This window comes from Centrocercus urophasianus, unplaced genomic scaffold (assembly GCF_019232065.1).
Source record: "Centrocercus urophasianus isolate 14NV4802_14NV808 unplaced genomic scaffold, USGS_Curo_1.0 seq_16, whole genome shotgun sequence".
In the NCBI taxonomy this organism is placed as follows: Eukaryota; Metazoa; Chordata; class Aves; order Galliformes; family Phasianidae; genus Centrocercus; species Centrocercus urophasianus.
The window spans coordinates 313456-337829 of NW_024884711.1; the positions used below are offsets into that span (position 1 = coordinate 313456).

Sequence of the window (24374 nt, forward strand, 5' to 3'; positions counted from 1 at the left end):
TCCAGCTCTCATCTCTGTACCCTTCCCATTTCTCTTCTGGGCTGGTGGGCTTGCTGCTCCCCTGTCACAGGCACAGATAGATTCAGATAATTCCATGACAGGGGTGCATTTCCAGCTTTCTTATGGGCCCCATATAAGAACTGGAAGGTTGCTAAAAGGTCCTCCTAGAACCTTCTCTTCTCCAGGTGGAACAGCCCCACCTGTCAGCCTATCTTCATAAGAAGTGCTCCAGACCTCTGATCATCTTCATGGCCTTCCTCGACACCTGTTCCAATGTGTTCATGGCCTTGGTACTTCAGATGGCACCTTGTGAGGGCAGAGTAGAGGAAGACGGTCACATCCATCACCCTGCTGGCCACCCCTTTTGTAGCAGCCCATGATATGGCTGGCTTTCTGAACTGCTGGTGTGTTACCAACTACTGACTTTTCATCAGCCAGCACTCTGTAGAGTTCTCAGGTCTGCTCTCAATCCATTCTCTGCCCAGCCTGTATTCATGTTTGATTGCCCTAACCCAGGTGCAGGACTTTGTACTTGATCTTGATGAACTTCATTATGTTTGCATGGACCCACCTCTCAAGCCTGTCCAGGACTCTTTCGATGGCATCCCTTCCCTTCATTGTGTCGACCACACCATGCGGAGTGGTACTGTCTGCAAATTTGCTGAGGATGCACTCAGATCCATGTCCATGTTACCACAGAGCTGTTAAATGGTATCAGTCCCAATGCCAGCAGCTGAGGAATACTACTCATCACTGGTCTCTGCCTGGACATCAAGTTACTGACAACAAGTGTGAGTATGACAAGCCAGTTAGTTCTGATCTGCAGATAGATCCACATCTTTCCTGTTTAGAGATGTCAGCAGGACAGCATTGAATGCTTTGCCAAAGTCCAGATGATATCACTTGTTATCACTTGCTCTGTGTTTTTTTTTTTTCTTTTCACAAAATCTTTAACTTGAAGAAATGATTCTTAACACTGGCAGTTGTGCACTAGATAACCTTGTGCAAGTTTATTTTTTAAGATGAGAGGAAGCAAACATATCTTGAATTCATCCTTGTAAAATCTTATCTGTATCTTCCAACTAGTAGTATATACTGAAGTTCCAGTCACAGTTGGCTTACAGTTTAGAATTGTCTACATATCAGCCTTTGGTTGCTTCAGAGAATTGTTGTGTAAAGGTACCAATTATAAAATAAAGTGCAAGTACATGGAGCAGATTGAGATGGGATGAGGTTTAGGCTGTTTTCAGCTTTGCATTTGTCTGTATTGATAATCTCAAGGACTGTTCTTGATACTGGAGCACCTGAAGCCTGCACTGGTATCTTGCTTGAGAACAGCACCCAAAGCAGTGCTCCAAATGGAGAGGAGGTTGCTCAGCCCATTTTCCATTTGCCTTTCATATGGTGGAGGTTCAGCTGCCCAGGGTGCTTTCCTGCCAATTTATTCCTGTTTTTTCACTGTCCTTTAGTTGCTGCATCATGGCAGTCTGTGATGCCAGGTGCTCTCAAAAGGGACAACTCTGCTTCTCTTGGAATAAAAGAAAAACATTATTTCAAGAGAAGGCAACAAAAGATTTGCCTGCCAGGGTAGCTACATAAGACAGCAGCTAGTGAATCAAGCACTAGTTAAACTGACTTATGGCTTCATTTGCTCCCATCCTTACTCCCCTGTTGCTAATCTTGGACACCCATTTGCAGTGCTGCTCCCTTTGTCATTTCCCTTTTCTATGAGGGCTCTATAGCAGAGATGGGCCTGGTCAGTGGTCTCTGTCTGTTACTCAGGTGCACTGGGGAAAGAGCAGTGGCCCCTTGGTCTGCAGCTAAGCAAAACTGGCTGTGCAGCCCTTGTCCCTGAGCCTGAAAGATAAGAATATTAAATGATCTGTGTGATTAGAATTCACATGAGAAATGATGTTTGCCATCCCCTCCAATGCCAAATTGGAAAACTCATGCAGAAGTAAACAGTGTGTATCACAGTCTTCTGAAAGACCCCTGCAAATGTACACATTATATGCACGTGTTTGGCCCTTCAACGATGGTATCTATTGATGGTAATAAGGTGTGGGTACAAAATACCTGTGGTGAAGTGTCTGGGTCTGGGTTATTTGTGGATTGTATGTATTACTGGCTTTGGCTGTAGGAAATAGTTTCTTTTGCTTGGCTGCAAGTACACAATGTTTTATTTCACCTTGTGCCTTCCTAATAAATGGAGCAATGTGTATGTGCATGTATGTGTGAGTGTGTCTGGAAAATTGAAATTGAATTTGTTTAAAAAATGGTACAATATGGATAAGTTGTTAGTATAAATACTTGTAACAGCACTTGATCAAGTTTGGAATCCTGTAGTCCCTAATCCTTCTCCAGCTAGGGCAGAATAGCTTAGCAGGTCTTACCTGAAGATAACAGTTTCCCCTTTAAATCACTGTCCCCTTATCTCTTTGGATGTGTTCATTGGTTGCATCCTCAGGCTTTCAGGTGTATGGGGGATGTTTTTGTGGGGAACAGCTTAAATTTTTTGTTTTGTTTTGTTTACTTTTGCAGAAAATGAATGAACTGCCACCAGGTACTGACCTTACTCCAATGTTTCTCCGATCCTTCTTTCACAGATTACATCCCAAAGCCACCCCTTGAGCTGAGCATTAAAAGCAAGGAGCTTTTGCATGAAATAGCTAGGTGAAGCTCTCAAAACTGCATGGTCCTACAGGTCAGCAGAGTGCCTGGGAAATGGCACAGTGGGAGGCTTTCTCTTGGCAGTTCCAGTACCTCCAGTCTGGTAACTGCTGGCCACTACACATCTGTCTTCCTTGCACCTTTTCAGCTCTGGTGGTTCCTTTTCCAGCAGGAAAGTGTTTGAGCCACATGGAGATGGGGAGGAAAGGCAGCTCTAACTTTCTGGCCCTGGGAAAACATTTGTTTTGGGTCATGTTCAGGAGTTAGAAAGGCTTAATCAGGAGCCTGAGATTATCCTGACTGGACCAGCAGACCCTGTGCTGAGAAATTCAGTGGGGATGCCAAGTGTGAGGTAACTCATGGTCCTTAGGGCATGGATATGGCTGCAGGGGCCAGAGCCCCAGCACAAGTTCCTAGACTGATGATGTCAGCAATGATGTAACTTTTAAGATACTAATTGCTGCTGGGGAGAGGAGAAATGCAATCTTGTCATTAACGGCCATATTCCAACAAAGACATATTTGCTGTGGTGAGAACTATTTTCTGTTACTGCTACTTTTCTGCAACTGTCTGAAAGGCTATAAAGGCAAGAATTAGGCTCTCATCTCTATCCTGAAACACAGTAAGGGGATTCCAGGGAAGGTGTGGTGTCTCCAGCCTTTACTCATCTGGGCAATTCACCTGCTGCTGTAGAAACAGGCTACCATCTTCTCCTTCCAGGGCATGCACTCAGTTCATCCTAAATAACAGTCTCTATATCCCTTAGTCTTTTGTGCCCAAATTGAACTAGCATTCTTCATATTGCTAATATTCTCTGGCACGAGCTGGGTATCACTTGATGGGATGAAAGTTGCTGTGTGGGCAGGTGGAAGCCTGACCTTTAAGCTGTTCCTGGTTGCTTCCTGAGTAAGTGTGGCTGGACGTCAGCACATGGGAAAAAGGGTAAGGAGCAGCTTGGCTGAAATATAGTCAACCTCATAATGGATGCATGACAACTGACCTAATAGTTACAGGGGACAGTAGGTCTTGGCGATGCACCTTATTGTTTTTCCCTCTGTGGAAGTGAAGATTAGCAGTTCTCACCTGTTATGGGGAGGAGAATGGTAGAGCTTGTGTAGTGGAAGCCGATGCAGCGTGAGAGCAAAGGAGATGAAACTTCTCAGGTTGGCAATAAATCCCCCTTTCTCCTTACAGCTTCACCACCTGCCCTGCAGGTCCTATAAAGAGAGAAGCTGCAAAACCACAACCAGTTTTATTGACTTGTTCAAAAACCTCTGAGATGGTGTGCTTTAAAAATCTGCTGTAGTATCTGTTCTCCAGTTAATGTGTATGCCATGAGAGAGAAGGAGGAAAGATGAGAATGCTGGGAATATCCAGCAAATAGAAAAGCTTTTGTTTTTCTCTCCTTTTTTCCTCAAAGATTTTCTGTACTGGTTGGGATTGGTGATCTCATGGTCTATAAATAGGTTCCATCCAGGGAGGAGAGGAAAGAGGAGGGAGGCTCTAATTAATTATATAGAAATAGTTGTTTTTGCAAAATAAGCAGCAAATCCAAGATGTTTCAAGCCAGGCTTTCTGTGCTTGGGGGTGGGGTGTGCCTGCATCATTCACTAATGAGATCATGGAATAGGGCAGGAAATCTCTCTCTGAAGCCAAAGCAAACTGTTTTTTCTCCTCTTGTTCTTTTTTCTGAAACAACTGAAGAGGTTCCTCCATCACCTTTCAAACTTGTTTTCTGTTAATGAATGAAAGAATTGATTCACTATCGGAATTAGAGGTCTAGACACCCTGGTCTTCCAGCTTTGTGTGTGTGTGTTTGGTTGTATGCCCGTCAGCGTAGTTGGGGTAATGTAATTTTGCTTGCTCATGCAAGCACGAGCATGACAAGGGTCTCTGCCAATGATACAGCAGTTTGTACAGCTGCAGAAATTCTGTAAATCACATTTGCTGACTTAATTTATTGGGGGAATATCCGTGTGTTGGAAATATCTGTGTGAAGGAAAACTTGGAGTCCCCGTGGTGCCTTTAAAACAGACCCTTGCAACACACAAAAAAATCTTTTCATTCTGTCGTATAATTGGATTGCCTGTCCGGTGTTCTTCAGTCATTGCAGTCAGGCGAGTAAATAGATGTCAGGTTCATGACATACACTCAGAGTAAATACACAGAGACATACACAGAGTGAGTCTGTGTTTAATCTCTATTTTCTTTTCTGTGATTTTTTTCCTAACATGCAATGATTAACAGTAACTTACATATAATAGCTGCCACTGCCCCTGATTTATTGTTGAATTGTCCTTCACATTATTCACATTGTTGCTTGCATTCCACCAATATTTGGAAATAATTTAAAACAGAAGAATCTTATGAAGCTTAGAAAACAGAGCTTAAAAACAAAATTAATGATAGAAATAAATCTTATTTCTGTGGCTCCTTGTTGCACATTTTGCTTTGGTGAGTGAAGAAGTGCACATGGAAGAGTTTCTGAAGACAAGGCTCAGAAGTTGCTTGAAGCTATTGAATTAACCATGCAACAAAAAATGGAATAAAACTCAAGAGGCTTTTGCTCTGAGAGCAAAACTCACAGAAGTGCATGTGAGAATTTTCTTTTTGATGGCTTTTAAAGCAGTGACCACCTGTACTGGACTGCTGCCAACCATTCTGAAAGCTGCTGCCAGTAATAGGGTCTTTTTCCCAGGCCAAATCATATGCTTGGAGCTCATGAGAAGCCTCATGGCCTTCCCATGGGAATAGGGACTCAAACTCCAAAACTTCTGACCTCGGTCTGTTAGGTAGTGAGACTTTTAAATGTGAGTTACTGATGCTTTCAGCATCCACTAGGACCTGAGTGAGTTGGGGAAGGTCAGTACGTGGCAGTCAGGCCCAGGAATCATAAATGAAATGTTAGTTTTAAGTTCAGAAAGACTAAGACAACTAAGAGGCAAAAGCAGGCACTAGCTGCTAGTTGTACAAATGGGACAGAGACACAAAGAGCATTTAGGAACCATAATGAGTAACTTCTAAGAGGAATTTGCTGTAAATCAGACCATCGTGGCAGGAATCTTCTGCTTAAATTATGATGCAGTGCCAGGAAGAGTTATATGAACAATACCAGTGAAAACCACCTTCTGTTCGTGCAGTTTTAAAATCATAGAATCACAGAACGGCCTGGGTTGAAAAGGACCCCAAGGATCATTTAGTTCCAACCCCCTGCTGTGTGCAGGTCACCAACCAGCAGCCCAGGCTGCCCAGAGCCACATCCAGCCTGGCCTTGAATGCCTGCAGGGATGGGGCATCCACAGCCTCCTTGGGCAACCTGTTCCAGTGCCTCACCAGCCTCTGGGTGAAAAACTTCCTCCTCATATCCAACCTAAACCTCCCCTGTCTCAGTTTACAACCATTCCCCTTGTTCTATCACCATCCACCCTCACGAACCACCAAGACAAGGTTACCAAAATTGGTCACATTCACAGGGAAATTCAGCCTGGGCCAGTCTTTTTATTGAGAAAATCCCGAAGGTTTCAGGAACAGAGACTTTCCTAATTGCTCTGTACATGTGGGTAGCTGTGACCCACATTATTTGGTGACCTTTGTTGCTGTGGAAAGAAAGTGCATCAGTATACTCATGTGGCTGTTAAATGAATTTACAAATATTTATATCCTTGAAGCCGCAGTGAAGGTGTTAAGAGGATTGGGAAGCAGGGAGAGCTAAGAGCAGGATCAAAATAAAAATCATGCTCTCATAACCTTTGGGAAACACACAGGGAGCAAGGGGGAAGGTTACTGAAGTGCAACTGAAGAACTTAACCCAAGATTTGAAGGATTATTAGAAAAAGTCATCTCAAATATCATAGGAGAGGTGATCTTTATTTTAGGTTCCTCACCTTAGAGATGTTTGTTTTAAAATCACAGAGTCATAGAATGGCCTGTGTTGAAAAGGACCACAATGATCATCCAGTTCCAACCCCCTGCTGTGTGCAGGGTCACCAAGCAGCAGACCAGGCTGGCTCAATGTGCAGCAACCAGCTGTGATCAGACACAGACATATGTTCAGTGATATCTCCTGAAAGTGAGAAGCTTTTAAAATGCAGTTCAGGTCTATGTAATTGTCCTCTTCAGTGGAACAGAAGGTTCAGATTTCATCTGAACTTTCACTTGGAAAAATGTCCCTGTTCACTGAAATTCCAATCTGTAAGTTGAAATTATTGAGACATGAGTATGTTCTTCAAGACGGAGTCCATGTTGATTATACATGTAAAAAAAAGTACAGATTTAGCAAAACGTTTTTCCTAGTGTCTGCTGTAAGCTTCTAACTGGTGCACAAGTCAGGTTACTTATGTTTTCACATAACTAGTGTGGAGAGTGAACTGTAAAATGTGTACTGGAGAGTACATACTGAGTATGTAGTATCTAACTTTGCAGGTTTAGCATACTGTAGGAGAGCAGGTAGCCCTCTTTAGTGCTGTTTTCTTCAATACTTGTTGTAGGACCTCTCAGATGAGGATGCTCTTTGTGGTCCCCTGTGGGGTCAGCTATACTGATTCTCAGACAGGTGTCACAGAACAGGTGAAGTAATAACAAGAGCATGTGCCCTGCCAACAAGAGCAGGATTTCTCAGTATGTACTTTTGTGCTCTTTGGAAAAGCTGCAGCAGCATCACAAAACAGAACGAGTTAAGTAAATTCTCAACGTCTTCAAAATGAGTGCTCTGTCAACATGTTATCAAAGCTTCCAGGACATTTTCTCCACCGTTCCAGAGTACTGGTAGCTAGGATCTGCAGAAGCATTTTTCCAACTAAACAACAACAAAACAGATTTTTATTTGAGTATTTCTGAGGAAATGGAAAGATAAACTGCTCTTAGGTGTGTCATATAGCAAATTTTTCTTTTTCTTTTCCTTTCTCCTAAGAATGTATACAAATTATCCTAACAGTTTGCAACAAGGATATTTTCAATATCTTTCATTAGTGATTTTAACCCATTTTAACCATAACAGCTGATCAGAGGGCAGAATAAGAGGACTGGGTCATCTCTGGCACAGATAATCAACAGTGTTCAGAATAGTACTAAACTTCCCAAAAGTGCATAAATTAATACAACTTTAAAAAATAAAAATAAAATCAGAGCCATATCCAGGACATCGTTTTGCCAGGTTCTCCAAGTTGAGTATTTTTCTGGTGTAGCTTCATGCTGACATGCAAGGTGTAATATCTACCAGTATCTTGTATGCTTAGGAGAGTGGAGAGCTGGCAGGCAATAAAGGAACGTTAGAAAGCTCTAAGTGCAAAATACAACACAAGTGACCTGTACTTTTACACTTGTTTGCTTTTGCTGATAGTCATAATCTGGTAGAAGAGCTGTCAAATAAATCAAGGTCTGGGTGCTGAAGGGGAGTTAACAGGCTGGGGGAGATTAGATGAGGAGTCGCTTGAGGTGTCAGGCTTGCAGCTAGGCTTGGATGGGGGTGGGAACAGGTTGGAGAGTGTGTGATTGACTCTGGGCTGGGGATGATGATGTGAAGTCAGAGAAGAGTTGCTTTTTCGTGGAGAAGAAATGAATAACCCTAAGGATGGGAAAAAATGAAAACAGATGGGAGTACAGGAACTTCTAGGTCAGAAAGGCAGAAATATTTTTCCTTTAAGACTGGAGGTTTTTGTTTGGACATGACATGAATGATGTGGAAGAGGGTTTTATCAGCTGATGAATAAGTCATCATTGCTGGCTATGTGAGATTCTTAAGGGAAAAATGCATGTGCATTCTGGTATGAAAAATGCTTATCAAGATGCAGCTGAGGATGTCTCAGCACCCTTTGTGCCATTTAATGTGTGCTGTCTGCATCTGGCCATCCATCCTCAGGAAGGGAAAGCATAACAAGTGTACTATGTTGGTATGTCACTGTGAAGACTCCCTAGAGGCAGTCTTTATCTTTTTTCCACCAGCATTTCTTTTTCTTTTTTTTTCCATTGGACATTCCCTTTTTCTTAAATCTTAGATTGGCAGTCAACGAAGTTGAAAATTACCCTTTGAAGTCAGAGTAAACAATATATAAGAAATCTTGTTTAAAAAAAAAGAAAGTCTGTTTCAGGAAGAGGGGGCACAAATGGCTGCTGTCTTTGAGCAAGATTTGGTTCTAATAAATGATCTGTGGGATCATCCCTAAAATATTTGAGTCCTGTGCTCAAACTGGCACTGGTCCCACCTTTATACCAGAACATTAGGCCCATCAAGTACTAAGGAAAAACAATCTTTCCAAATGCCAGAATGCATGTAGTCAAAGACTTGCTTGGTACAATCTGTTCTAGTACTGACAAGCTATTTCCTTAGTGACAGCCTACCTTTTGCGGCCTGAAAAGCATGCAGTTCTCATGCAGTCCAGTAATGATCTCTGATGGGGAAAGAGCAAAATCTGGAGTTGTTCTGTGTGTTAAATCCCCGGATGATCAGCTAGGTGAAGTCAACAAAAGGACAGTGTCCAGCATCCCGTCTGTGTGGTCAAAACAATTTACTCGTGTTGAAATGTTTTTTGTTCACCTTTCTCAAGCAAATGAGTCTCTGAGCTTTTTTTCTGGTTAAGTATCTGAGTTGTTTGAGGCACTAAGAACTGCATGTAGTGTTAAGGGCAGGGATATAAGGAAATATTGCTCCAGTGCATATCCTGTGTTGTCAGACAATAGTCAGATGTACTCTGAACTCCCATGTTCAGTAGCTGCCCACTTCTACCAAAATATGTATGTCAGAGATGCCAATGGAGAAAATAGCTGGTGTCCCTTGGTGCAGGCAGCGTGGTGCACCAAATTACTATCTGAAAAAGCTGAGAGTTGGATCTGAGGCAGGAATAACACAAGCATTGTAGAACTTCTTTCATTTTCAAGTTTTAAATTTAACAAACAACATTTCTGAGTTGCTATTTCTACCATACTATCTTAATATGATCGTTATTGGCTCCCTGCACTACTCACTCAGATGAAGCCACACAGAATATTTACTCTTCAAAACAAGAACCTCCAGAAATAAAGCCGTTTACATTTCTGAGCTCCCTCTGATTAAATGCCCCAGCGCATGACAGCATTATGCTACAGAATTTCCATGATTTCCATTGGATTGCTCCTTCCTGGTGTGCCTCTTTCAGTAGCATTAGAACTCAGCTGTTTCACTGTTCTTGTTACAGTCATCAAGAACTTTTCTTTCTGTTTGGAGGAACAGACTATTAGTCATCCTAAGCTGTGTGTTTCTTCATTTGTTATGCAGTAGTACTACAGCTCTTTGGCTAATTAGCTCTCTGTTCAGCTGATTGACTCTTCTAAAAACATGAAATGCTGTCAGATGTTTCAGAAGGAAGACAAAGTTGTCTGGATAATTCATGTTCTGTAACCAGCAGAGAAGCTTCCATCCGCTTTGGCTGCATTTTCTAAGCAGATTAGAAACTCTGCTAGGTAGTATAGAAATAGTGAAGAATACTGATCCAGTGATTCAGCAAACTTCTTTATGCCATTTCCTAGCTCTGAGCAGTTTGACTTTGCAGCGTGCGTAGTGTTTTATTAATCATTAAACTGGATGGTATGCTAATGAAGTCAGAAGGTCCTTCTAGTCAATCTCAGCACATCTATTAAGCTGTTGCAAGCAGCAACAATAGAAATGGTCAATGCAGTTTTATCTGTCATTTCCTTAACTGACTGTTATAAACAACTGGCATCTGCCTGCCTGTTGTCAGGACTGCAGAGGCAGGCAGCCTCCAATTTGCAAAATGAAGAAGAATTGCACTTCTTCCATGATCAAGATGACTGTTCTTTCTGTTATCGTGTTTTTTGACATCTCTGAAGCGATACAGACATGGGGAGAGGAGGCAGCCTCTTGGGTCTGTCTGGTCACTGTCACCACCAGACAGCTATGTAAATAGAAATCTCTCTTGACTGAGCAGAAACAGGGAGATGATGAAAGAGAGTTCATAGGTTGCTACAGTTAGACAGCTAGGGATGTTGGAACAACACAGAACCAAGAATGTTCCCAGAGAAAACAACTGTGAAATTTTTCATTTGGTTGCGCAGCTGCTCAGAGTGTGTATTCACCAGATCATCCACATAAAACTAGGAGAGCTCCCAGATCACTGAGTGGAAAAGGCAAGTGAAGGAGATGCTTCACCTATAAAGCACTTTCTCTGCTCTTTTTTGTTAAATGGAGGAGAAGATCTGACCTAGAATAGGAAGATGACAGCTTTGTACAACTGAATCTAGATAGCTGATTTGCTGGGCAGTGCCATCTTTTGTAATGTTGGAAATAGAATCATACAGAGGACTGCAAGGAAATAAATCCATAGAGAAAATGAACATGGAGGCCACTGCTCTAGCAGTTGGGTACTACTGAAGTGATTTCATGCCGTCTCAAAGCATGCATGGATTTTCCCCTTAGATTATTTTCTTTACACATGAAACTTTCTCCTATGAGGAGAGAGAAAGGCTGAGAGAACTGGGTCTGTTCAGCCTGGAGAAAAGAAGACTGAGAGGCGACCTGATCCAGGTCTATCAATATCTGAGGTGTGGGGGGCAGAATGGCGAGGCCGGACCCTTTTCAGTGGTGAGTGGAGACAGGACAAGGGGAAACGGCCGGAAACTGCAGCATAGGAAGTTGTGCAGCAATGTGCAAAGGAACTTCTGTACAGTGAGGTGAGGAGCACTGGAACAGGCTGCCCAGGGAGGTGGGGGAGTCTCCTGCTCTGGAGATGTCCAAGACCTGCCTGGATGCCGACCTGTGCGACCTGCTGTAGGGAACTGCTTTGGCAGGGGGTTGGACTCGATGAGCTCTGGAGGTCCCTTCCAACCCCTACAATTCTGTGATTCTGTGAACCAGTCAAATAACTAAATCAGGAGAGAAAAATGACGTTAGGGGTATAATCATCTATTGACATGTGCTATGAATTGAACCATGATTTTGAAGATAGAGGGGAAACAAAAGGAAACAGCTGAAAGATCAAGAATCTGGATGCAGTCAGAGTAACGGGTAATGGTCTGACAGTCAGACAGGGTAATGTCTGTAGACCACTAATGCAGTGCTCAGATCAAAACGTGAAACCAAGAGAGACGTTTCCTGGAGATGCTTATAGTCTGGGTCCATGTTTTGGGAAGCCACTTCAACATGTGCTTGTTCCGTTCGAGAATGGTACTCATGCAAATGCTTAAATTGAAGTACATATTTAAAGCAAAACTCATGAGTGATTTGGGAAATGTGCCAAGAGGAGACTGAGCCTGGGTTTCACAAACTATTGTAGATTCCTAAAATAGATTGAATAAATGATATATCCTGTATCTAAGAGATTTCCAGATAGATGTCCATAATTGGGTTAATTTTCAGATTCATATCTCTCAATTCAGGCATTCATATTACAGTTGCATACTTCAGTACCACTGCTTCAGTGTTGATCTATTCAGTAGCAGGGCCTTGTCACTTCCTTGGCTCACTTGGGAATGAACACCTACATTTGCTCTGCTTAGCAGTTTTCTAGCTCTGCTAGGATGGGAGCACCTGGATCATTTAGCAGAACTCTTCTGGGTAGTCACCTAAAGGTGTGCATCCAGATTCTGGAGCTGAATCTCACTCTGAAAATTTTATGTTACGAACTTTTCCACAGAGACAGGGCATGCAACTGTCTTCTGATGATCTGGAGATGAGAATGTCCTAACCTGGAGCTAGACTCCTATTTTATGGAGCAATGGAAGGCTTCAGTAGATTCATTTCTGTTGTTTTAATGGGCTGGCTTCTATGTTAGTGCCCTGAACTTCTCAGTTTGTATTACTGACAGTGCTCATAGGCCATCATGGTTTAGCATGAGGAGGGGATCATCCCCTAATTTACTCTACACCACCACTGTGTCATTAAAGAAGAGCTGGTACCCTTATCATTGTAGTTCATCCCATGAGACTAAGAAGAGATCAGGACCATGAGTAACAGCGTTATGATGGGAAATGTTTTATTTCCTAAGATACTTTATCTCAATGATGTATCTTGGTAGTCTTTCTCCATCATTTTGTGGTCTTTTTATTTTCTTACAGGAGGAGCTGGGAATTTCCTGTGAGTTGCTGGAGTCAGACTTCCTCAAGTGCAGTGTGGAATTTCCTTTCATGAGATCAAAATCTAGGGTAATGTCATGATATTTTCATCTGCAGTGATGGTTTCTTCCCCTGTTTTTCTCCAAAGAGTGTCGGGTAGAATAACTGCTCTGTTAAATGCCTGTGGCTGATACCTTATGTAGCTTTCTGACACAGATACCCAGGCCTTGCATGGCTGTGGGAGGGCAAACGTACTCACCAGGTACAGCCAATAGCGATAACTTGTGCATTGCAATTAAATACTCTTGAAAAAATGTTGCAACAGTTGTAGCAACCAAAACCTTAGTGGAATGTTAGAAAAAGACCCTGTCTCATTTGCGTTGCCTTACTGTAGTTTTATTTTTGCCTGCTCTCAATTTAAATCATGACTGCTTTCGTATGAACGACAATGAAAGTTTTGTAATAAATTTTTCATATTATGGTTTTCTGATAGCTCTGAAAGAACGTTTTTTTTTCTGGGTAGTAGTAGATGAACTCTCTTATTATATTTAGAAATCCAGCCAGGTTCTTTCTGTCAGTAATCAAAACTATACAGTGACCAACCCAGGAACTGAGAATAGGCATAATTTTAGGATGATCTGAACAAAGTGTATCTGAATTTTCTTACAAAATTTAAATTTTAAAAATTAATCCTTTCTGTTTGAATTGCCACAACATTTGACCTCATGTTTTTGTTGCTTTTTTTCTTAACATATTACTTGTTGCTTGCAATATGCTCTTTTGAAACATTTAAAAAGATATACAACATAATGGGAAAAAATGCAATAGCAAATGGAAAAAATTGCAATAGCAAAATATCACCTGGAATTTAAGAATTTCAGTATTTCACTTCAGAGTGATGTAGTTCCTTCCCTTCCCTTCCCTTCCCTTCCCTTCCCTTCCCTTCCCTTCCCTTCGCCATTGAAATTAGCGTGAATTTAGAAACCATTTCACCTGGGCTTTGGAGTTAAATAGAAATGTTGCTGTGTGGAATATTTAATGTAGTGCTACAGTGATCAGTAGATTACAGTAGATTTCTCAACTCAAAATTAACACCTGATTATGTCCAGCTTGGTTAGTGGCCTGGATGGTGCTTTAGCTACTGCTGGTTGTTCCTGGTGTCTGTGCATGCCTGTGCATGAAAGATTCATGGAAGATTTCTTGGGCAGCAGTTAGTGCATGCAATGGTGCTGAGGTAATTCCAGTAATGATCTCCTAATGCTAGAAGGCTCTTCCACTGGCAGATAATTAGCTCCCAAAATATCTTTGAATGGCAATTCTAATAAAGGCCTTCTCACAATGACAAATCAGATTCTGTAGTATTTGAACAACCTAGCAATTGTAAAGTTAAACCTTCACTATTGTGCAGTAGAGGGGGCTCTATTAAGAATATCAAAATATGCTACTTGTTTTTAGCTAGACCAGTAGAATATAGGTGAAGCTTCAGAATAAATGTGTTTTGAAACAGTCTCTAAATGCCACTTTTTCTTTGTGCAGTATGAGTTCAGTGTAATCTTTGACACAAGCCACCTATCTGGACAAGAGGAAACACTTACCTTCCTTGTCACTGCCCAAAGGTAAGAGAACTTTTCCGTGTCTTGATGACTTGGAACTTTGTTGCATGATGTGTGCACTGCCTGTGCTTAGCAATTGTGTGGTAGCAATCATCAGCACATGCATGTATAGTAAATGAGGTTGAATGAATGAAGCTAAATGCTTGTTGTTTGATAATACAGAGGAAACATGTGACTTACCTTCACTGAGAAGAGAGGTGGAATTGTGTGCAAGCTCTGTTTGCCAGGCAGTTGTGATTCTGAAGGAGCATTTTGTGTTCTTTCAGTTGGAAGGCCCTTGTGTTTCTCTGCTCATCCCTTTGGGCTGTGTATCAAGCTCAGCTCAGCTGTGCTTGACGATCAGCACCAGACAGACCCATTTGTTCCAGCATTTAAATGAACTAAGTATGCTTGGATGCAAACCAGAAAAGAAAAATGCTTTCATCAGATGCTCAGAGATCTTACTGACAGTTTCCAAAGCTACATGTCTATTTTTTCCCACTCTGGATCTTCAGTAAGGTTTGACAGATGCGTGGAACAGTTGAAGGGGACACTGTCCCAAGAGCATTTGCATCAGGCACTGCAGTAGGATGGTGCCAAATGCTAGCCAGTGACCTTATAATGTAAACACAATCACTTTATCTGGAATGAAATAAAAGATGTGGCACCCAGGATGATCTGCTACAAAAGAGGTAGTCTCCATGGCTGTTTAAGGCAAGGCAATGTCTGGGTGTTTATTTGGAGACTGTAGCACAGCTTCATTAACCTAGGCCATAAATTGCTGCTCTGGCATGCTGAGTAGGGGACTGGTTGCTGCTTCCACAGGCCATCTTCATACCTTACAACATCAAAAATGGCATTTCAGTGGCATTTCCAAACAGCTCGCCTCCCCATTCTGATGCCTCACAGGCTTACTGGGAATGAGAGATGAGATCTTGCAGTTGCTGAGTGACTGCTCCTATAACAGCTGTAGGTGGGGAACAAGATCCTGCAGCACGTGGGGCTGCTATGAAGCGCTGACAGTGAGACCTCACATCAAGTGGGCAAGGCCATGGCTTGCACATTATGCAAGTTTTACTCTGTGAAAAGTAGCTGATCACGTGTTTAGATGACCCCATAATATTTCTAGGGCAGGAGATGAATCAGGATCTGCTGGGTGAATGCCAGCCGTTGCAAAGATAGGTCACGGCTGCTTTAAATTTGCCCAGGCAGCATTTTCCAGCTTGTACCTCTCATTTCCATGCTTTGGATAGCACAGGGCTCTCCTCAGTCACCTCACTCCTTGAGATTACTGTGCCTCACCAGTGAGGAGGGTTGGCTGGTGCCTTTAGATGAAGTTATAGACAGCAGCTTGTGCACATAGTGCAAATGCTCTGAGAGCTTAAGAGAATGTCTTTCATTTCAGAAGGGCGGACTGGAGGACAGTTGTTTTGTGAAGGATTCAGCTGAACCTCCAGAGACAGCAATACTCTTCCCAGTGCAGAACTACCCTTGTTTCCTCCCTGTCTTTGGGCAAATTACTCAGTTCCCTCGCTGTCAAATAATAGTAATATTTTCTACCACAAGAGTTGCTGGTCTGCAGCAGGGAGCCATTGATTGAAGTCAGCAATAAGGAAATGGACAGGAAAATTATGTGCTGTGGATAGACAGCAAGTATGGACTTTATTCCCACACAAAACTGGAGCTAGTCCTCCAGAATTGTCTAGGGATAGAGAAGCTGTTAGCTGTACTATGCTGTCATGGGAGTGTAAGTATTGCTCTTCAGGTGGCCACTTAGCTTGTTCCTTGTAGCTGCAAATTCCACATAAGCACCTATAGCAAAAGAGAGTGGGAGACTGGTTCAGTAGTGAGACAGCATAGGAGCAACTAAGCACCAACAAAACTCTTCCACTACTTCCTGGAGTGAACTATTTTGCTAGAATTAGACTCAGTGAGTGATGTTCTCCTTTTGTACAGGAACTCTGAAGTGTGTTAGCTGCATACATTTGAAATCTGTATGGAATTCTGCATGCTTGTTCTACTTGCCACCAGAGTATCTCAATATCTGAGATGAAAAATGCCTCCATTTCAGACTCTCATGAGTCCATCCAGTTTTTGTTAAGTCTTTTTTTTTTCTTCTTTTTTCCTGGGACCAAATTAAGCAACTCATCATATAAATGGTGTATCATTTGGGATGTTACAGCTTGCTTCTTTTCCCTCAGTGATATTGTCCTAAAGTAAATGGGAGCATATCTTTTCCCAGTTTGATTTGTGAGTAAATCCAGTGAACAGCAAGGCAGAAAGCAATTAGTCACTGCTAGAGAGTCTGGAAATATATGCAACATATCTTCTGAGCTGTTACCCACCAAGCAGGCTCACCTCCAGGATTAGAATATTTACAAGTTTGCATGTTGTGCTTGCATTTCAGCCTTTCCTGTATTTAATACATAAATGTTCACACTGAAATAAAATGACTGAAATAAGAGATGATTACTTACTTTTCTTTCCTTCTGCTTTTAACCACTGGTGGCAGCTGACTATAATATAAAGATAGAAAGTAGTACTTTCATTTTGACAACTAATTACATGCGAAGGGAGTACAACAGTGAAGAGTTTATGGCTAATTCTATATGAGGATGTGGCCTGCAAGGTTGCTCATAGCTATGAAACAGTGCTGTGAAGCAATTCAGGTACTTAAAAGTGAAATTTAATTTACTGAGTCAGGAACCCTCTGTGATATGTATGTGATCCTCCCAAACTGATGTACAGTCAGGCTGGGAAAAATGAGTCCTTGCATTTATGCCTAGATGTCCTTGTATATCTCCACTGTGAATGATGACAGCACTTCCCTTTGGATTGACTGCTTTTCTCAAATATGGTTTTTCAGCTTGTGCTTGTTCATGTCCCATCCACAGAGGGGTAACCACAAAGTATATACTGTGTACATGCCATGCCCTCTGCAAAGTGGGGTGAAGAAATGTAACTCCTACCCTCTGAAAGGCTTCCTGAGGAGAGGTGACATCGCTCAACAAGAGGAGTTCAGAGCACAAAACTTAGGGATAGTAGCTGTGTAACTGTGAGATAATACAAAGACTGGGGATTTACAGTATGTTTATGTTTTCTTTCTGGCACAGTGGAAACGTAGAGCGCGTGGAGTCCTTGCATGATAATACTCTGACCCTATCAGTGCCCCTGATGCATGAAGTGGACTCATCTATCAATGGGTAAGCACCAGTCATCAAGTGAAAACAAAAAAAATGCCAGTAATCCTAACAATAACGTTTAAACCTCTTGGAGTGAAAAACAGAATTTTTCTCTTTGTTTACAAGTAGAGGAATGTTGATTTTTTTTTTTCTTGTTTCCCAGACTCTGGAAATAAGGACAATCTCATTCCCTATCTGGGAATTTTATTTGTCATTCTTTACATTCCAGCACTGTAACTCTTTCTCACTCCTTTCTAACGATACTAATTCATTAAAATGAAATCTATTGTAGATATTTTAGTGATCATATTTGAATTCACGTGATTCTGTGGATACGATGGAACTTTAAATAAAATAAAAATAGGAAAAGTAAATCTTATCTTGTTCTGTAAGGCATGCCTTTAAAGATATGATTGAGAATCACCAGGCCAAAGGTTAGGGTCGAATGTTATGGGATTTTAAGGGTCTTGGTAGAGCCTAGTTGTTTGCCTTTCTGTTTAATTTCACAGTCAGAATTTGTTTCTGCTTCTATCTCCTTTCCCACTAGCTCTGCTTCTTAGTCTGCAGAACATCCAAATACGAACTGTGGAACATCACTCAGCCTTTGACTGATATACAATACATAGGGACTGGACATGTGCTGGTTCCTGCCTTTTTACTCAGAGGTCTCCTCTTCCTCTTAAAATTACCATTTTACATCTTGAGTGAATAATTTGGGATTAGTCCAAATAAACTGACCCCTAACATAGACAGCGTTCAAGTTGGAGTTGAGTGACCTGGTCACTGGGGGTGAAGTAGCATCAGTGTGGGCTGTGGAAGCTGACATTCATTTTCAAATTTGGGAAGTAAAAACTCATGAGTATTGTCCCCAAGAGGCAAAGGTCTGTTTAGCCACCATGAGGACTACCAGACCTCACAAGATGGCAAGCAAGGACGAAGTTCTTCTCTGTATTGAGAAGCAACATATTCTGGAAAGTTTTTGAGCATTTTCAGAGTTAAAGACTGTGTAGAAATGTATCTCTGGATCCCTTACTTGGCACTGCTTTTACACAGATTTTGTACAGCTTTACAGATACAAAAGAAATAACGTGCCTTTAGATCTCTGTTCCCCACCAACAGAATGCTACAAACCAAAAGCCTGGTATAAATTAGGCTTCTTTTTCTTCACAACATACTTTTTTTTTTTTTAATGCTTCTGAAGTTTTAGCCCCACCTGACTATTTGGATGATTTCTTCCACTCACACATACAAAGTTTAGTTGACTCAAGCTCACAGAAATGTCCAACTGCCAGGGAAAAGTTTGATTTATTGGCAGCTGCACCATTCCCAATCAATACTAAATAATACTAGGAATACTCTTCTTCAGACAGTATGTCTTTAAAACCTAATTTAATTAGTTATCATTGTGTGGGTCTGTGAGAGCAAATTCTTGTGATAAATATCCCAAAGGACTTGTAACATGCTTGGAAGGAGCCTACTGGCACAGCACTGTGGATGGGAGGAGTCAAGTTTGTCTCCTGCTGTTTGCTGTTTGCCCTAGTGATCCCTGCCATAAGAGGCAGGTCAAGAGACCTGAAAAAAAAGGAAATGTACCTAAACAGGCTTAAAATCCTGCCTCAGAAACCTCTGATCAAAAGAACAGCCTGGGAAAGAAATAGAGTTTTAGACAGATTCTTACTACAGTCTGTACAAAATTACATCAGGACCATTTCCATCCAGTGGTGCAGTCTGACATTAGGAAGCACAAAGAATGCTTAAAGCACTCCTAGTCCTGTCTAGGATTTCTAGGTACTATCATGCTTCAGAGTCTTTTCTGATAGAACCTTACTGCATTTTACTTTGTAATAAGATGCTAAGAATGGCTGAGGGAACTTGGCCTCTGTGACTAGCTTAAAGCAAGTCATATCCCCCTCTTTTCTTCCCTTTAACCATCTGCAAATCATAAACCTAGTGATAACTAATGGGGTGTTTACTGATGAAATGCTCTGTAAATGGTAGACCAAATTGGGGCGTTATTTTAGTGAGTAAGTAACTGAAAATCCCTTTTGTTAGTACTTCAGATGAACTCAGTAGTGCGGTGATTTCACGTGTTAACATGTGCTAAAGAACTTCCACAGATCATCCACAGGAAGGGCCACAGGCCAGGAGAAGGTGTTTTGTGATAGGAAAGGAGGAAAAGTAACCCAAGTAAGTCTGCTTCCTTCTATGATAGGGTGTTAAGCCAGATCACTTGAGATGCTGGTTGTGTAACCTACTGTTGTCAAGAGGAAATCAAATAAAAAATACTGCATTAGTGCAGAATGGCTCCATAGGACTTCCCATGGCCAGAAAGCAAGCAGTGAGATTTAAGCATACCACAAATATAATTTTGGTGGCAATCAGAACTTACTAAATCTGTGTCTTGATCTTTCAGAGAAGTCTTCCCTACTTCCTTTTTCTATGGTGACTCTGTGGAAGCATCCAATTTTGTTCAGCTGGAAAGCCATGAATGCCGTTTCCAGTCTCTTAACTTCACACTGCAGGTAAAACTGAAATTCTTGCTTGACAGTACGTTCTAGCTTTGTATCTCTTTTATTCTCAGTGCATTTAAGGGCTTTGGTGCTTGCTTGCATAACACAGTATGCTGTGCAGTGCATTTTTGATTGGATGCCATATTTACAGGGAGATTCATGTGTACAGGGATGGTGTATTTCCTTGTCTGAAAATACTAGTACAATAATTACAGACAGGACATCTCACTGTCATAGTTTCATACTGCTACTGTTTGTTTGTGTTTTACTTTTCACAGTGTGCCAAGTACAAAATTACCCAAGTGCCACATCTTGAATGCAGTCTCAGGATCAAGTGGGAGAAATAATTCTTTTCAGTGTCATGGTCATTGAGCAGAGGTGTGGACAGTCTTCATCCGTGAGAACAAGCACGTACCTGTGCAATGGATTCTGACTAGGCCAAATACCTCTAATACAAAAATATTTATAACGTTACTGATGAGAGTCTAGTGCAGGAAAGAGAATGTAAAACCAGAAACATGGTGTGAGAAGGTTTCATTGCATGTCTCATAGCACATCAGTGTTATTCAAACGTTATCTATAAATTTAAAAGCACATGTCAGTTGGGATCCTGATCTTGTAAAGTGTATGGAACAGTTACTACAACAAGCTCTTGTGACGGGACCAAAATAAACTTGTCTCGTGGCCATGACTGTCTCTATTACAAGCACTCCAAATCATTTTTGACCGCTAGATGGAACTAGGGAATGATAAATCCTGCAGAGGTGGGTGAATCGTTGATCGTGAAAAATAGTCTTTCACCTTTTTTCCCCTTTCTGTTCTCCTAGGCATGAATGCCACTCAGCTCATAATGAATAACACATGTCAGCCTCTGTGGACAGACTGTGGGCCAGAGCAATTAAACCCCCACTGTCATGCACTGCCCTTAGCTATTTACTGAAAAGGACTGAAAGCAGAATTCCAGGACATTAAAGCTTTTGTGAACTAGGCTATTAATTCTTATGATACTGATTCCATTCTTGAGGTTTTCTAGGTCTTTACTTCTCCCCAGCCAGATATTGGTTATAAACAGATAAGGAACATACGTACTGATGCTTTAACTGGATGATTATTTTCAATAAAATGAAGTGATAGTAGATAACGAAGAGAGAGTTTATATATTGGCAGAGCCACCATTTATCCTCTCCTACCCTCTTGCCTTTCGTACACACACTTGTGAGTTGCAATATTAATAAGGTTGCTACCCATATGAGAGTGGAAAACAACACAGTAACAAGTCACAGATCTGCTCACCAATAACATGGTAAACCTCGTAACTGTTTGTCAGAGAGAAAGGGTAGAGTTTCATAATGGGCAGAGCATGGTTTATATCACTGTTTGCTTGTATTTAATGATTTGCCTGCCATTTATTAATCTTCTCCAGATGGAGAAAAGTAATAGTTTGTTAACTGAAAGAAGAGATGACTTACAAAATTACAGAGCTTTGTAGAGTTTTTTTATACATATGAAAATCTTTACCATGTAGGATATTAATAAGGAAAGAGATCTATACATCAATTTTTGGGGGTAACGGGGTGTGCAATAAAAATGCCTTTTCTGCATTAACTCTTGTATCTGATCACAGTGATGTAACCAGCATTTTCTAAAATGTCTGACATGAAACATTGTATTTGTATTTCATGCAGTTGTTACCATGCTCTGTTGTAGTGGGATTTCCCCCCTGCTTGGAGCCTCGGGGTTTTTGTGAGGATTTGACATTGTGAACTGATTCTCTTTATCAGTCAGGCATTTCTTCAAATACAAACAGTGTTTGAAGAATGAATATCTGTTGTTTTTAATATTGGTACTTTACATTGTTAAGAGACCAATTACTTCATCTTGTACTGTCTTAGAGCAGATAAATATTCTATTAGCTTAATATTTGTGCTGTTTGCATTTATACATGTGTTGCTAGAAACAATGAAGAGATATTTTTCCCTGATAAAAGAAAAATGCAGGCAGTCATGAAAACTTACTTTAATAGACATTTGTCCATGGATTTTTTTTCTCTTCAGCAAGAAGCCTCAAATTTAGCAGTTTTCATTGGATACATTTCAGTGGTGTACTGAAAATTCTTTGACTTTTGGTTGAGAAGTTGTGGGGGATTTGATAGAAAGCCAACGTTTTTCCACTAAGAGTTTCATTTAATTGGAAACTCCAGATCTTGGTTGGAAGTTGTTCACGTGCATTTCTTGGCAACTCAGTTCATCATGCCTACAGTTCAGTAGTCACAATCATCATTACTCTTCCCTGTAAGAAAAACACAGGCAGAATATAATGCAGAGGTTACCTGATGGAAACTAGGATGTTGATAGAAATAGCAATATTTTTTACAGTCTTCTGGGTGGTGTTACCAAAACACTTCAGTGTACTAGCAGAGTCTCTGTATAAAAGATAGAAGTCCTATGCTATTTGTATTGATGACTGGTAATTATCCTCCAAATCTGCATCTCACTTGTTGTGTGAGCTATCATGAAAGACTTTTAGGCAGAGTAATCCTTTGACTTCATCTGATACAGAAAGGAGAAGGTGCTATCTGAAAAGACTATAAAACTGGCATAGTATGAGAATTTTTTCAAATGTACCTACGCTCCCAGCTCTGGTCATACAAATATTTCCTACTTATGAGCAGTTATGTTTATTCAGGACTTTTTAATACATCTGTATGCCTATTTTTCTTACAGGTTTACAATGCTGGACCAAGCACTCTTCCTGGCGCTTTTCTTGATATTTCATTTCCAAACCGCCTCTCTGCTACTGGAGCTGAAATATTTCACGTTCAGCAGATGATGGTGAGTACATCACCGTGTATTCAATTGCTCAGAGAGGTAGTGAAATGTCTGCAGGTTTTGCTGAACACAACATGCAGGTTCTCACTGACTGCTGGTGAATATGCACAGGTAATGGTGGTGATAGTGTTGAAAAGTAGTGTTTTGTAGCTGAGAATTTGCTCTATCAAATAATTCTCTTGTGTTCTTTGTTGCAGTTTTCATCGAAATAAGTAGGAGGCATTACTTTTGGAGTCACTTGCTTATATTTTTCTGTATTCCATGCTATAAGTTATCCTTTCTGACCTTTAAACAAATGTAAATAGCAGTGAAATTTATTCTTTCAACATAAGATTTTTCAAAGGCTGATTTTACGTCAGCTACAAAGAAAACCAAAGTAATTTGTGGTAAATAAGACACATTCTTAGATTTCATCTTTAATATATTTTTATTATTTTCAAAGCTTTTGTTAAACCACTGAAATACCATCATTTATACTGTGGTGGCCAATACTGGGAAGCCTCATTACTGAGGTAAATTCAGAGTAGTCTGTTCTTACAAGAAAAATAACATCTCATTCCATCAGCTCGTGGTTTTCTTGAATAGAAGTATTCTACTTGCTTTGTGGTTAGGTTCTTTTCTGGCCCTTTGGCTGAAAAGTATTACCATCCCTCATACACAGGTAACTGTGTCTCTGAATCACTGTCAGTGAGGATCCAATAAGACATCACTCCAGAGGTTTCCAAGATTTGTGCTATAGAAGGGTATGATTGAGATATATATATCCACGAGGGTGGATGGTGATAGGACAGGGGGGAATGGTTTTAAAGTGAGACAGGGAAGGTTTAGGTTGGATATTAGGAGGAAGTTTTTCATCAGAGGGTGGTGAGGCACTGGCACAGGTTGCCCAAGGAGGCTGTGGATGCCCCATCCCTGCAGGCATTCAAGGCCAGGCTGGATGTGGCTCTGGGCAGCCTGGGCTGCTGGTTGGTGACCTGCACACAGCAGGGGGTTGGAACTGGATGAGCATTGTGCTCCTTTGCAACCCAGGCCATTCTATGATTCTCATCTAAACCTTGCTTTCCCTTCCCTGTGTGGTCCCTTCTGGTTTCCCAAGCAATGTTAACAAAAGAAAATAGCAATCACTCCCCAGTTTGTCACCATTTATTGCAAATATTCCATTATTTCAACAGTATAACTCCTGCAAGGCAGTAGCTGTGTACTGAGGTGGTGCTTCTCCAACTAGGCTGCATTAATTCCCCATCTTGCTTTCCATGACATCACATTGTTATGTTTTGTTTAGTCCATCCCTGTATGTGGATAACCACCTTCTCTTGGACACATTGCAGGACAGTGGATCCTGACCCATGTCCTTGACTGTTCCCATCTCTCCGTGCTGTGTGAATATGTGTGTTCACAGCCCCACCAGAGATGAGGAAGTCATCCTAACAGATTTTCTCTGCTGGTGTCTTCTTTGAAGTGGCACTGCTTGTTTCTTGATGCTGACTCTTCCAGAAATCTGTGCAAATTGTCTTAGACAAGACACCTGTTTTGCATACTTAAATTAGCTGG

General features: G+C 41.2%; 1 protein-coding gene across 1 annotated transcript in view; it reads left to right on the forward strand.

Annotated features, from left to right (window-relative positions):
- Nucleotides 1–24374, forward strand: part of ITGA9 (integrin subunit alpha 9) — a 214361-nt gene that overhangs the window by 145387 nt on the left and 44600 nt on the right. The window contains exons 19-23 of the mRNA XM_042817225.1: nucleotides 12715–12801; nucleotides 14248–14327; nucleotides 17417–17506; nucleotides 19899–20007; nucleotides 22719–22826. Of these exons, the coding sequence (XP_042673159.1) occupies nucleotides 12715–12801; nucleotides 14248–14327; nucleotides 17417–17506; nucleotides 19899–20007; nucleotides 22719–22826 (474 nt within the window). The remainder of the gene's footprint in view (nucleotides 1–12714; nucleotides 12802–14247; nucleotides 14328–17416; nucleotides 17507–19898; nucleotides 20008–22718; nucleotides 22827–24374) is intronic.